The sequence below is a fragment of the Macrotis lagotis genome, chromosome X (assembly GCF_037893015.1).
Source record: "Macrotis lagotis isolate mMagLag1 chromosome X, bilby.v1.9.chrom.fasta, whole genome shotgun sequence".
Lineage (NCBI taxonomy): Eukaryota > Metazoa > Chordata > Mammalia > Peramelemorphia > Peramelidae > Macrotis > Macrotis lagotis.
The window spans coordinates 660324228-660340309 of NC_133666.1; the positions used below are offsets into that span (position 1 = coordinate 660324228).

General features: G+C 38.3%; 1 protein-coding gene across 1 annotated transcript in view; it reads right to left on the reverse strand.

Moving 5' to 3' along the window:
- ADGRD1 (adhesion G protein-coupled receptor D1) overlaps positions 1 to 16082 on the reverse strand; it is a 490642-nt gene that overhangs the window by 414281 nt on the left and 60279 nt on the right. The window contains exons 5-7 of the mRNA XM_074205246.1: positions 12977 to 13231; positions 8163 to 8215; positions 7595 to 7750 (exon numbers count right to left, since the gene is read on the reverse strand). Of these exons, the coding sequence (XP_074061347.1) occupies positions 7595 to 7750; positions 8163 to 8215; positions 12977 to 13231 (464 nt within the window). The remainder of the gene's footprint in view (positions 1 to 7594; positions 7751 to 8162; positions 8216 to 12976; positions 13232 to 16082) is intronic.

The following is a 16082-nucleotide window of genomic DNA, read 5'->3' on the forward strand; positions in this document are numbered from 1 at the left end:
GTGTATTTGAAGCTTAATATGCTTGGCATGAAGATAGAAGTACAGAAAAGAAGGATGGCCAGTTTGACTGGATTGTAAAGTGTGGAAGGGAAAGGAATATCCAATGAGTCTAGAAAGATAGATCTGAAGGCTATTTAAAAGCAAATGGGATTAAACGTAATCTTTCAGAAATTTGTGTCTAAGTTGGTGAGTGTATTAGGAGAAAGGTGATTGAGATACTGAAGGTCTTGAAACTGATGTGCTATAAGACCATTTGAAAGACCTGGGATGAAGGACATACCCAACAGCTGGTAATCCAGTCTCTGTTTTAAGACCCCCAAGAAAAAAAAAAAGACCTAACATCCCTCAAGGCAAGCCATTTCAATTTTAGACATCTGTTTTTCATAGGAAATTTTCCCTGACATTGATCCTTAACTGTCATCCTTGTATCTTCTACCTGTTATTCCTAATTCTTTCCTGTGGGACCAACTAGTCCAAGGTTAACCCTTCCTCCAAAGGGCAATCCTTCAAAAGCTTGAAAGCAGGTGTCATGATGCCCCTGAATCTTCCTCTCCAGACTAAACATGCCCATTTCTTTCAAACAATTCTAGTGACATGAACTCAAGGCCTTTCACTATCCTTTTTGCCTTCTTCAAGACATTTTCCAAGAAATTAATGTCTGAGGAAGAAGAGATGTGATTGCTGCCAGTCAGTATTAGTAGGACTGTGACTTGTTAACAAAATTAGTCATGTGCTGCCTGTCCCAAGAGGATATAACCAGGAACAATGAGGGGAAAATGTCCCAGAGGCAGAATTCAACTCAATAGATGGAAAACCTTCTAACCACCAGATCTATGAAATAGATTCTTCTTTAGGTAGTGAGTTCCTCATCACTGGGAGTCTGTAATGCTAGAAGACCACATCAGAAATATTATAAAGGGGATTCCTGTTCAACTCTGGACTGGACTAGATTGATGTTTCAGAATTCTTTTAATTCTAAGATTCTATCATTTTAGTACTACTTAAGCAATTTTGGTCAATTTAGTATCAGGTCTTTTATAGAGGTATCTATGCTGTGAAGGGTCCCTGAAAGACCAATAGGTTATTTAATATATCTAACTTTAAGGCCTGTGAAGCACTTTACTCAAATTTTGCTTTCAAATTAGAAGGGATTCTCATTCCCAGAGCTGAGAATATCCCAAATCTCTCTTTAAAAAAGGAAACCACCCCCAAAGTGTGCCAAGATAGATTTTCTCTCTGGACCACATGACAAACCCAACCATGTAACTTTACTCTGTTTAAGACTTTCCAATAGCTCCCTAGGATAAAATATAAGTTTTTCAATTTGTATTTTAAATTTTTTCATAATCTGCCTCCAACTCCTCTTTCTAGACTTCTCTGTCTCACATTGTTTCCCTTCTTATTCTCTCATTTCCAATCCAATGGACCTAGTTAGTATTCCCTGGTTGCTTCAGTCCATCTTTCACCCACATTCTCTTCCTCCCTTTACTCCCAAGCCTGAAATGTTCTATCTCCTCACCTATGATTCTAAAAATCCCTAGTTTCTTTCAAGGTTCAGTTCATGTCATCTACTACATGAAGCCTTCCCTGACTCCTCAATTATTAGTGTTCCATTTTTTAATAAAAATGTTATAAATATATGTATATGTGTGTTTTTGTGTTTATAATATGTATACACACACATATGTATCTTGGTTTTGTGTATTCTTGCTGCTCCCTCTTCCCTTCCAATAGAATATGATCCCTTTGCAGAGAGCAGGAACTGATTTATAGTGAGTGGTCTTTGTGTTTCCAATTCCCAATATAATGTCTGGCACAAAGTAGGTATATAATCACTCCTTGTTGAATTAAATTCATTTGGATTGAATTGGATTGGGTAGGGTTGGACTGGGATAAATTTGGAATGGGGGGGGTGATTTGGAACACACTAAACTACTTGGCAACTTGGGCTGAGGTACATGGAGGTAGGAGAGATGGAAGGTTCTTGCCCCTGAATATTGGTTTCAAAGAATCAACTTGATGGAGTTAACTCAATTTGGCATCATGGAAACAGCATCAGGTCAGGGCATCTGAGTTCCAGACCCATGTCTTTTTTTTTTTTTTAGGTTTTTGTAGGGCAAACGGGGTTAAGTGGCTTGCCCAAGGCCACACAGCTAGGTAATTATTAAGTGTCTGAGACTGGATTTGAACCCAGGTACTCCTGACTCCAGGGCCCATGCTTTATCCACTACGCCACCTAGCTGCCCCAGCCCCATGTCTTTTATATCTTGACCTTGCCCTCTCTGGAACTCAGACTTTAGGTCTATGAAACAAGTTTTGCCTATACATTCTGTAAGGTTGCTTTCAATTCCAAAATGGTCTTTTGATTCTAAAGCCAGCGGGTGGAGTAGGGGCAGTCTCAGAAATTCCTGAGTCTGGCAGAATTCTGCTTGGGCAGAATTCAGGATACAGGTGAGGATCATTGGCTCTACTTATCAGTGGGAAGATTGTTTGAGTTGATACCATTTGTTTTTTGTGTTCTTTGTTCTTTTTTTTAATTTTCCCCATTTTATCCCCAACAGTGTATTGGCAAGAGTAGTGGCATCTCAGCTGAATGTTCCCATTATGCACAGCTTATGAAATTGATAGTTTTAATTTGCAACAATTAAATATTGAGCTGCTGCCTCTACAGTATTAGGTGTGAGACAGATTATTCTCATTAGCAATAAATAAATAACACAACAGGCACTGTTTGGGAGTTGTGAGGGGCTGAGGGGTGCTGTTTTTCTCTGTTAACACTCAGAGTTATCTGTTGTTGTTGTTGTACCTGGCTCTTCCCTGCATCATAACTTGACTGGATTGATTTTGTGGAATGCTTCTCAGGATATCAGGTAACTACCTACCTGAGCTGCTTCTTGGAAGATACACCTGGGAATTAAAGCAGCATCAGCCAATAAGCAAATATTCATTAAACAATTACTCTGCAACAGGCTTTTTATTTTTCCACTAAGTCTGAGAATTCTGCATTAAAAGAATTCAATAGGATTGAATTAAGCACCTACTATGGGCCAGGAACTGTCCATTGTACTGGAAATACCATTTTAAAAATGGAACCCTTTCTACCTTCAAATTGTAGAATACTGGTACTGGGCTGTCATTTTCTATAATCTATATCTATATATAATCATATCTATATCTGTGTCCATTATCTAGAATGACACTGTCTATTACCAGTCCCCAGACCCTCAACCATATTCTAGTCTAGCCATTTTCCTTTATTAAATAGGTATTACTTCCCACTGCTCACTTCCATTTGTACTTCTTTCAAGGCCACCATTGTTTCAAAGACTGTGTCAGTGACCCCATCTAAAGAACCTCTAACCCTCCCTGTGAGACAGGAGTCCTTACCTGTTATGGGATCTTAGGAAATTTTACAAGTCTGATTCAGCCTATGAACCCCCTCTCAAAATCAAATTTTTAAATGTATGCAATAAAAAAGATGACAAAGGAAATCAATTAGATTAAAATTCAGGAACCAAAATTTTTTACAAACAAGATCATTGAACTCAGGTTAAAGAAGTCCCATAGTTTAAGGAACTCCCTATATTTATTAGCTTCACAGTACACCTAGTCTCTTATCATAGAAATTGCAGTCAGTAAAACTAGGTTTCTAGTTTAAAAAAAAACCCTTTCCTGGCTTTTCTTAAATGTTCCCCCCCATTAGAATATAAGCTGCTTGAAAGTAAGGACTGTCTTTTCTGCTGTCTCTGTATCCCTAATATTTGGCACATAGTGCTTAATAAATACCTTTTCATTTATTCAAAGGCAAGTAATGAAGCACTAGCCCATAAAGGAACCTTCTGAAATGCAAGAAAAATTATATTTTTAAACAGGAGACTTTCCCTATAATAAGCCCTTTTAACACCAAACCAGCCTGTTACATTGATATGCAAATAATGCATGGAAATATATGGAAATGGGTCTGACAAGTGGCTTAGAGACCTCTGTGTTCTTCCCAAAAGCAAGTTCAGAAATCTCTTTCTTATTCCTCTCAATGGAGGCTGCCTTGGTAATAACATTTCCCAGCAAGGCCACCTTGGAATCTTCCCAGCATGGCCCCTGTTTGATGGAGTGCTCAACAGTCATCAGACTTGGTTTCCCCAGTCCCAAACACAGAGTGAGAATATTTCAAAATTTTTGAATCTTCTGATGCTCTGAGGTTAGGAAGGAGGGGATGTCATTGATTCAAGTAATAAAGGAAAACAACCTTTAAAAAACATTCTCTTTTCCAATGTTCCTTCCATTTAGCCCTTCATTCCTTCTCCTACACACAAAACAAGAAAAGATTTGTAAATCTGATTCTAGAGTACTCTAAACATTTCCAAGTGTTAGATCATATATATAAAATGGGAAGAAGGGGGAACCTTACCCCCCCAAAAAAGTCACCTCCCATCTACTCTCTTAAGTATCTAGGAAATAGCTACTTATTTACATGTTGTCTTTGAATATAAGATTCTCATGGGCAAGTATTTAATACCCAGTACTCTATACTCAGAAAATGCCTAATAAATGTTCAGATTAATTACTCTAGTCCAAACCTCTCATTTTACAGAGAAACTGAAACCCAGGGGTAGTAACTTCAAAAGAATGTATACTCTTTGAGTATCTATTTAATTTTAACTTTGTATTCCAGCACAAACGTAAGTGTTTATGTATTGATTGTTTGCCCAAGGTCATGGGGTAGTAAGTGACAGAGTTGGGATTTGAACTCAGGTCCCCTGACACCAGAGAAACTGCATTTTCCATAGTATTACTTCTTTGCCAAGTTCCCAGTGTGAATATTCCATCTTGCCCATTCCTCTAGCATCCTCATTTAATTGGTGAATCATTAATGCTTGGTGAAGACAGAATTTTAATGAAGTATAACTGCAAAGTCAAAGTAGACTTCCAGAAAGGATTGCTATCAAACATAGTACTTAGTATATTCTGTTACTATTTAATATACAAATCTCCCAAGCACTGGGCACCCTGGGGATGGAGAAAATTAATGATTTTCCAGTTCCATTTATGAAATATTATTCATGTCATTACTCTTGACAAATTTTGGGTGGAGTAGAAGAAGGAAGGAAAAAAAAGTCTTTAAGTACCTACCATGTGAAAGACACTGTTAAGTGCTTGTAAAATATTACTTCATTTCATCCTCTCATCTCAAGCCTAAGAAGTTGGTACTATTGGGATCCCCAGTCTTAAACAGTTGAATAATCTGAGACAGACAGAGATTAAGTGACTTGCTCAGCATCACACAGATAGAAAGTATCTGAGGCTGATTTTTAACTCAGGTCTTCTTAATCCCAGGCCCATTACTCTATGAACTGTGCCCTCTAGACTGGAGATGGAAGGTGGGGGTAGGAAATAGAGAGGGAAGAGAGAAGGAACCAGATCTGCAATTTCATTAGTGAAGTCAATTCTTCATGAGGATATTCCTTCTGTAAATGTAGATGGGCAATTATTCTGCAGATATACCTTAGAGAGTTATCTGGATGTACTTTGAGGTGCCCAGGTTAAAATCCGTTTATATCAAAGGCAAGTCTTGAATCCAGATCTTCCTAACTAAAAGACCAGCTTTATCTACTATCTCAAGATTCCTGTTAGACATATGCTAATATGTTCACATGCTATATGGACAGTTGGAGAAATGCCTCTCTCACCATCCAGAAAGCAACAAAATCTGTTTCCATTCCTAGAATTATTTCTGAGAGTATTTTAATCACTGTTTCAAATTAGGCTACCTCCTAGATGAGGTCTTTCCCGTTCCTCTCCCTCATGTTGCTAACATGTTCCTGACATGACTTTCTAGGACAGTGGATAGAATGCTGGGCTTAGAATCAAGAAGATCTGAGTTCAAATCTACCCTCAGATACTTTCTAATTCTGGGACCTTGGGTAAGTCACTTAATCTTTGTCTCAATTTCCTCATGTATAAAATGGAGATTGTAACAGCACCTCCTTCCAGGGTTGTTGTGAAGATCAAATGAGATAATAATTATTAAGAACTTATTATTATTATTATTATTGTCATTGAGTACATGTGTTTTCTTCCCAGTACAAAGTGAGTTCCTTTCCATTAGAGGCTGTTTTACCTATACAGTGCTGGATATACAGTAGACACTTAATAAGCATGTGCAGAAGCTTGGTCCCAAACAAGAGATACAAAAGGACTTCTCCACATCCCTTCTTTTCAAAGGTGGGGGATTATGGGTGAGGAACACTGTATATAATATCAGACCTTTTTTAAGGTTGGTTTGGGTTAGTTTTGAGTAACTGGAAATTTTTTTCCTTTTATTTTTACTTTTTTTAAAATACAGTTTGGCTCTTTTGGAGGAGGAGACATATTGGGAAATATAAATGATTCAAAGAATATAATAATATTATATACACACAAAGACTCACATATATATTCAACAATTCAAGAGTATATATATATATATTCATCAAAATATGTATTTATAGATAGATAGATAGATAGATAGATAGATATAATTCAAGTATATATATTTGTTGAACTTTATACCCTTAATCTTTCTGAGCAAGGAGTAAGCTGACAGGGTAGTCCAGGTGAAAAGAGTCCATCAGTAATGGGGGCCTGTTCTAGGTATGAGGCTTTTAAACAGTGTTGATTATGAGTTTCTGTTTCTCAATTAAATCTTATTTCTATTTTATAATTTTTTCCCAGCTCCTAAAATGGAGAAAAGTGAGAATATTCTAAATATAGGAGCCCAGATGGATTTTAGGTGACTTTTGAAATCCCTTCTACTTCAAAGATGAAACATTTCTTTAATGTGACTACTCCCTTCACCCAGCAGGTCAAAACCCTATATCGCTTAGGAGGATGCTCCTCAGGAGTTTCAGTGACCAAACCCTCATCTTCCTCTAGATCCACGATGCCAAACTTGAGTCTCCCTGACCCTTATCCACTGTGCCATATGGCTACCTAAGTCTGATCCAGACTGATTTTCACATAATAGACATGATAAGTCAACAAGCCCACATTCAAAGACTTTCCATTTTAGCAGCTCATACTGCGCTAGAATAGCTTTCGAGTACCCAAAGTCTCCTCAACAAGTGAGATTCTCAGAATGGCATGGAACCTCAAGGGCCAGTTTGAGAAAACTGCCTAAATAAGAATTGCCTGAGAAGGAAGTAGTCAACCAGCTCTTACTGGAAGACCTCCAATGAGGAGGGACTATATTCCAAAAGCAATCAAATACACTGGAATTGTTATAGTTTTGTTTTGCTTTGTTTTGTTTAGAGGGGAGAAAAGAGGTTAAAACAGAAGTTAGACATCAAGTCTAACTCTTGTCTCCTCTTAAGTATCAACCAACCTCATCCTAGCTCTAACTTCAGGAGTCTAATAGAAATCTAATGAACTGGAGCAGAGATATGGGTGAAGGTTTAGTACTCTATTGGGTTCAAAGTCCACTCTGCTGAGATTATAATGTGCTCTAACTACAAAATACACACATCTCCTACAACTACTAAAATTCCAAAGCCACACATAGTTTATTCCCAAAGACAATAAGTTTCAACATAGTAGGCCCACATGGAAGAAGTTTTACCTCAGTAAAATTGAAGGCAGTATCCTTTGACAGAGATTCATTGGGTAAGTTGATCGACATGTTCTGAAGGTAACTCAACATGGTCCCTGAATGTTCGGAATTGCTTCTTTGCTCAGTTAGGTTGCTTATGATGGGACAGTAGACATCAGTGGATGTCTACAAAAAAAATCAAGACAAAATATTATAAGTCCCTCCCTCTAAAATTCTGTCTATAGACTTCCATGAAAAGTGAACTCATCTAGTTCAAAGACGTGATCTTCTTAAATCATAAAAAATTGCAGTGACTTGTCCCCCCGTATCTCCTATCTGTATGCAGAAGCAAATGAGAAAATGAAGAGCTTCCTGCCTCTCCCCATACTCATCTTCATGACCTTCTTCCTGTCCCAGATCAAGGGGGTTTGAAGACTCTTTTCTCCACATTCTTTCCCTCACCTACCAAGAGCAGGACACAATCCAGTGGCTTCTAAAGTCTACTAGGACCTTCCAGTATCTTAAGAGATAGCCTCAGCAAAATTTTTTCCAGAATAAAAAGGAAATGCTCTAAGAAGACCTCCAAATATTCTCTTACCTTCATGTTGGTTGCAGCAGTGGGAGGTGTGGTAGAAAAAAATACTTGCTTTCCTGGGGGAGGAAAAATCATTTTTCATTAAATGGAAAGAAAAGAGACTTCTTTTGATAATTTTTCCTCACTAAGTTCTTTCCTTTACCAAAAGTTTATCAGGTTACCCAAAACATCTAAGGATGATACAATAGAAAGAACTCAGAAAGCCCTAAATTCAGGTCCAGCCTCAGATACTTCACTGCCTGTACAATTCTGGTTAAATTGATTAATTTCTATCTGCCTCAATTTCTTCATATGTAAAAGAAGCTTATTGATAACCACTATCTCCCAGAGTTATTGTGAGGATAAAAAGAGATAATATTTGTTAAGAGCTTTATAAAACTTAAATCTAGTTGGGATTGAACTAGATCTGAGGGTCCTCTAGGTTCTTATAGTCTGTCTCTAATATGTATTCCCAGACTAGGAGACTTCTTAGAAAGAAATAATATAAGAAAACATTTTTATTAATGGAATTTTCTTAGCTTCCCTCAAAACACAAATTATAACAGATAGATGAATTATGTTGTTGTGTTAGCTATTTGGTATAATATACAAATAAATCAGCAATTTAATATATTTTATTGGGTATCACTCTAATGCATAAGGTTTAATACAAAAAGGATGGTCACTAGCTGCTCTCCCTATCCCAGGAGGAAAGAATTGAAGAAAGTGAGTTCATATCACAGCAAGAAGGAATTAGGAAAAGATGGTTGGCCTACTCTTAGTTCTCAGAACCTATTGTCAAAAATTGGCAAAGACTTAGAATGAATGGGACATCCTTCTTTCTGGGAATATGATGACTTGGCAACAAGCCATGTGGTGCAACTGAAAGAGACCTGAATTCAGAGTCAGGGAACTATGGTTCGAATGACAAATCTGCCTGCCCCCTTAGTATTCATGTGACTTAAGGGCCCAAATTTTATGACCTCAGTTTCCTCCTTGTAAAATTAGGAGATTAAACCAGCTGATCTTCAAAGTGTTTTTCACTTCTAGATTTATATTCTATGACTTCTATTTTTTATTTTTTGGGGGAGGCAATTAGGGGTTAAGTGACTTGACCAGGGTCACGCAGCTAGTAAGTATCTGAGATTCAATTTGAACTCAGATCTTTCTGACTTCAGGACAAGTGCTCTGGGCCACCTTTCCACTCCTTTAGTCTATGATTTAGTCTATGATTTCTGGAGTCCCTTACAGCCTTAGCAATCTTTGGATTCTCTCCTGACCAGAGAAGGAAAACTGCTCTGCTCAGCTTCTGAACCATCCAGTGAATTGATGAAGATGTGAGATTGTGTCTATTTATGATTTAGATGTGCCTGCCTCATCGCCAGTAAAAAAATTTTCATTTACAAATCTCCCCATCCAAGCCATGGACTGAGCTACAGATTTCTCTTCTCATCAGCTAGCTGCTGGTGGGGGGAGGGGGAGGGGAGAGAAGAAATGTTTGTTGACCTAGGGAAAGTCTGTGAAATGACATCATTACACCTTGTCAGTTCCTACAGCCCCTCATCCCATGATGTCCTGAATACATCCCAAAAGAATGTGCTGATCTCCACCCCAGCCCACTCTGCTAGTTAACAGATTAACCATACACATTCTGGGGGAGATGAAGGAGTGAAAAGAGCCCCCAGTTCTCAAGAGGCATGAGGCAAGCCATGCTTCACATAGCCCCAAAGGGGTAAGATGCCAACTGTCCTCCCTGGATTTTTCCAGGAGCTAGAACTCCTCCAGAGCAAAGCAATAGACCCCAAAGAAAGGGTATAAAGAACGAGTTCTTGCCATGAGTTACACAGCGTTCTTGCAACATTACTCTGAAGCAAAGGGATTGATTTACGATAGCTCTGGGCCTGGTCATGTTAGAGAAAGAAGGGTTTGTTATGGTCTCTACAACAACCAAATACAAAAGTAAATTCTTCTAATGTAACTAAAGCATTGAAAATATTAAGAGAACATAATTTATTTGAGGCTTTTAAGCATGGGAACAGCAGAGACAGATAGCTCAATCTCAAGATGATATTCACTGAATTCTAGGCTAGTACCCACTGTGAATTTTTCTTCTGTCTGCCCTAGGGGACAAGACCCAGGACTCAGGGGACAAAAGCAGTTGTGCTTGAGTGGGAAAAGTGCTTAGTTGCGAATTTACTTCCTGTCTGACACTGGGTCAATCACTAAACCTCTCTGGGCCTCAGTTTCCTCCTCTGAAAAAGGAAGGAGTTGGGCTAGGGATAGCTGCTAAGATTCCTTTTACCTTTATTGCTTAGGATCTCACAACCTAGGTTTGAATCCCAAATCAGACACATACTTTGTAACCTCCAATAAAGCAATTCCCCTCTCTAAATGTCCATCTCTTCCCTATAAAAATGAGAGAATTGGACTAGATTACCTTTTATGTGTCTTTCTAGTTCCTAATTTTATGGAACAAAAAGGGGATAAATGAGCAGGGATTAAAGGATTAAGAAGTCAAATTTCTCAACTTCCCATCTAATATTTCAGTCACTCAACTAGATGATTTTTCAGTTCATACTCACTTCCACCTCTCAGAATCTTTTCCTTCCCTTAAGACTCAGTTCAACCATTACCTTCTACATAGAGGCTGCTAGAGCCCCCTGCCTTAAACTACCCCAGTATTGATTCTGCGTATATTTATACTTATATATGCTGTCTCCCCAAAAAGAATATAAGCTCCTTGAGGGGAGGTATTATTTCACCATTGTTTTTCTATCCCCAACACCTAGAACTGTGTTACATAATAAATTCTCATCGATTGGTTTCTTATATTACTAAGACATTGAACAAATAAATAAATACACAAATACACATATTATTAAGTGCTTTTCTCAGCATTTTAAAAATGGTCTTAAATATCATAGACACTATTATATATAACCTATGCTCCCTGTTGTTGTTATTTCATTGATTTCTGACTTATCATGACCCCATTGGGTTTACTTGGCAAATGTATTGGAATGAATTACCATTTCCTTCTCCAGCTCATTTTATAGAAGAGGAAACTGAGGCAGAATTAAATGACTTGCCCAGAGTCACACAGCTAGTAAGTAATCTTAGTAATAATCTGAGGCCAGATTTAAAATCAAATCTTCCTGACACCAGGGCAGGCTCCATTCACTTTACTACTTAGCTACCCATCTTCCCCAAAGTAGACTACAATCCATAGGAGGTAGCTTAGTATGATAGAAAGACTCATGAATCTAGAGACATTGAACACAGATTTTAATCCCTGCTTTGCCACTTACCACTTGAGTGAGTGATTTTTAAATCCTTAAACTTTATAAACCTAAGTTTTCTCAGGTATGAAATGAAGGAGTTGGGACAGATGCACAAAAGCAATGTATTCAACCCAAGTGGCATATGGACCATATGGTACCCTTAAAGCCCAGTCATGGAGCATTATTGTATTTTATTACTAGACTCATTGGTAATATGGGTTACATTGTACTCATAAATAAATATTAAATTCTATATGCAGCCCTTGAAAAGTTTTTTGTTGAGAGATGTAACCCAAAAGAGCTAAAAGATCGGACACCTATGCACTAAAGTCACTTCTTCCTCTAAATCTATGATCCTATAAGGCCAGAATTGTAATATTAGCCCAATTCCATTTAATCACACTAGCATTTATTAACACAATACATATATTTTGAATTTGAAACTGAAGCAATGATTTCACTGATATGAAAAACTCCAAGAGGAGAAAACTCCTTTCACCATATAGGTTGTTACCTTTTCTCCAACTTACAGACTTAGAAAACTGCCTAGGACAATGAGAAGTCAAGGGACTTAACCAGAATCAAATAGAATGCTTCTAGGTCAGGATTTGAATGCAGTTCTTCCAGGTTCCAAGGTAATGCTAATGCCTTCCCTCTAGAACAAGAGTGGGGCCTTTTCCCAAGGGCCATTGGATATTTGTAACAATATTCAAGGGCTAGATTTGGTCAAACATTTAATGCACCCCTAAAAAGTTCATAGATTTATTGAATTTCTAGTTCCTCCTGTGGTTGCCTCTATACCAGAACAATATGGCAGAAGTTCCCCATACCTGCTGAAGAACTACTTCCCATTTACTTTGTACCTAATGGTTTTCATGTTCTCTACCTTGTGAGCACTTGGAGCACTTAGACTGTATTTTTTTATCCCCAGCATTTATCTCTATGGGCCTAGCATAGAGTGGGAGCTTAAAAAATACTTGTTGGTTTGACTAGACAATTCCAAGCACAGTGAGTGCATAGTGTTTTTTGCCATTGCACATATGTGTTTAACAAAAGTCTGAGAAACTAGAAATCCAATCAATTTAAGACCATAGATTTAGAATTGGAAGGGACCTAAGAGTTCATCCAGTCCAACCTCTTGATTTTACAGATGAGGAAACTGAGTCTCAGGAAATTGAGCCACAATCCCATGGTCATAAGGAGCAGAGATGGAATTGCCAACATTCTTTCTACTCTAACACACTGCTTTTCTAATCTAGCAGTTGGAGTAGTGAGTTAGAAGTTCTGATCCTCAGCATGGAAACATAAATTATAATACAGTTCAAGAAAAGTGCTAACCTCCTTATCTTAGGGAACAGGCATTCTAGGAAAGGGCTACATTTATTAGAGTACATTTTAGCCCCTCCAGCACTGGATCAGATCAATATTGGAGGAGGAAGCAGTAGTTTGTTGTATTTTGTTATGGTAGGGATGGTGGTAGTGGTGGATTTTTAGGAGTTCTATCAGAAACAACTGCTTTAAATAGTAGCCCCCACAGTGGCTCCCACTCTCACTGACCGATGGCAGCTGTAAAATACATCTTGATTTCATTGGGTGTAAGGGCTCTCTCCCAGATAATGAACTCATCAAAAGCACCATTCTCATAGTTCTTAGGCTGGCCTCTGTCAGAGCCGATCACCAGGTTGAAGTTGGACTCTCCATAGGAATGAAATACTTTCCCACTTGGGTCTGTGGTGTTCAGGGTTCCATTGACATAGACTTTCAGACCTTCCTTGGATTTCCATGTGAACAGGACATGAGTCCAATAGGGACCTAGAGAAAAGCAAAAGTGATTATGGAATTACAGAATCAAAATTCCCCTCCACATCTTTGATAGGTGGATCATCCAGATGTTGCCTAAAGACCTCTAGCAGAAAAAGAACCCATCACTTCCCATGGCAGCCCATTTTGGACAGCCCTCACCATTTTCTAGATGTCCACTGATGGCTACATGAAATTAATTCTGTCTTCTATGTGACAACCATTCAAATTCTCAAATATAACTGGATATTACCTCTAAGTCTCCTCTTCCCCAGTCATTCCTAATTTTCTTGAGAATAATTTTAATGCCTATATCTATTTCTTTTTTTGTTTGTTTTTTTCAAGGCAATGGATTTAAGGGACTTGCCCAAGGTCACACAGCTAGGTCATTATTAAATGTTTGAGGCTGGATATGAATTCAGGTCCTCCTGACTCCAGGGCCAGTGCTCTGTCCACTGCACCACCTAGCAGCCCCTAATTATTTCTAAATTGAGTAAATTTTAACTAACTTAAAATAATTATTCCATGATTTTCTCCTTTGCTACAAAAAAAAATCACAGAATCTCAGAGCTGAAAGAAACCCAAGTGACCACCCAGCTTGAATACTCTGTGTTCATTATAACATAGCAGGTGAGAAGGCATCCAGCCTCTCCTTGAAGATCTCTAAATCCATTTCACTTTGAGACAGATATCATTAGGAAGAGTTCCCTGACCTCAAGCCTCAGTTTACCTCTTTGTAATTTCTGCCCTCTAAAGCCAATAGAACAAATCTAATATTTCAAATACTTGAAAATATGTATCATGCCACTCCAACCCACCACCCACCTACCTTGTCTTCTCTTCTCCAGATTTAACACTTGGTATTTTCCATTATATGCCACATACTCAAGACCCTTCACCATCTTGGTTGCCCTCTAGCTAATCAATGACCTCCTTAAATAATGGTGCCCACTAATATTCTAGATGTGGTCTGACCAGGAGAGAGTATAGTGGGATGTCACCTTCTTATTCCTAGGAGGAATGCCTCTCTGAAATTCTGAATGAAAAACATGTAAATAAGTATTTAACTGTATTCAAGACACTGCTGAGTGCTGGGAGTACAAGATGTACCCCCAACTCACACTCTCCAAGCAATAGAAACCCACAAACAGCCTGACATGCCAATGGAGAGTTACATAATACCAATCTCTACCCTCTACTCCCTACCATTCCCAATAAACATTTGTAGACTCTCTCTTCTCTTGGGAAGACTGAGCTCACCAATAAGAAGAACAAGCCTTGGATTTCTGGGGCCACTTCCCTTGAGTAGGACCTCCACACATTTGCCAAATAATGACATGCGGATATCATTATGGCCTCACTGCTGGGGAGAACACAACAGCTCTGGAACAGCAAACCACCATCTGTCATCTTGCCAGTAATTTTCAATTGAAAAGCAATTACATCAGGTGGATAAGTATTATGCAACTTACTAGTCATTTTTGAGCCTCTGAAGAACATGTGATGCTTAAGTAAGTCCAAGGTATAATTGCCCCCTCATTTGGAGGTGGGAATAATAACAACCTATCTGTTGTACAAACAAGAGTTTATACCATCAGGTACATGCTTTCTCCATCCCTTATATGCCCCCATGCTGGAAAATTATCTGAGTTTAGCAAGCAAATACCAATCAGAGCAACAAAATTTAAGGTCATATCTTAACAGAATCTTGGCTTCCATAGTTACACATACAAATAGGGTTGGAATAAATGCGTTGTTTAAAAGTATCTGTAGGGAAGAAATGTTTTCATAATTTCTGTCAGATTTCTTTTTTTTTTAATGAAGCTTTTCAGCACCTTGGTTTATAACTGCATCAAGGCTACAATTTGTATTTTTAACACCTGGGACAAGCTTTTAAAAATGGTAAGTGGTTGGAGGAGAGGCGAGCAACACTACAAATTCCGTCCAAGCAACTTTCAAGACAAATTCAGCTGAGAGGTGGGGAAACAGAATACCATCTCTCTCCTAGGAAATAATCTGCTAATATAGGGAGGCAGCTTGGAGTTGGTTCTGGGGTGCAGCACTGAGAGGAAAAAAACAAAGAAAAAAGTGCAATCCCCATTCCATGCCATCTGGTAACTTCCTACTTTAATTCATTATTCTTGCCAACTGATAGAAAAGTTTAAGAATTACTAATGCACCTTCTTCATCTAGTACCCTGAGGTAAATCAAGGTTGACCTTTATGATATTTATTTTAAATCTTAAATCTAATATGTAAATATATTTTGCATGATTTCACGTGTATAATTGATATTATCTTGATATCAGTGGGTGAGGGAGACACTAGAGGAAGAGAATTTGGCATTCAAATTTTAAAGATTGTTTAAAATGAATCATAATTTTTTTAAAAAAATGCTTAAATCTCCCATCAGACCCCAACCCATAATCTCCAAAACAACAGAAACCCAGCCACTGGGGAATTCTGGAAGGTTGGTTCCCAGCCCCTACTTCCCACACATCTTAGAAGTTTAATTTGGCAGTGTCTGCATGTTCTCATCACATAAAGGAGTAAAAGAAATTTCTTGAAATAGGACAAAAGTATCTGCACACCCTTGAGACATGACCAGTCCTCTAGAAGGAAAGAACTCTTCCAAATCAGTCACCTTCACAGTTCTGAACAAGGGCTCTTCCAACTAGAAATTCTGTTTTCCCAAATCTATTCAAGAGACTGAATCATTGGGTACTGGAACCACAGAATCCCAGCTCAACCTAGTTTATAAGCAAATGCTTAAAATGTACTCCCTCCACATCTCCACCTCTGAGAAGCTTTATCTTTCTTCAAGGTGTAGTTCAGATGCCAACTCTTCCATGGAGCCCTCTTGG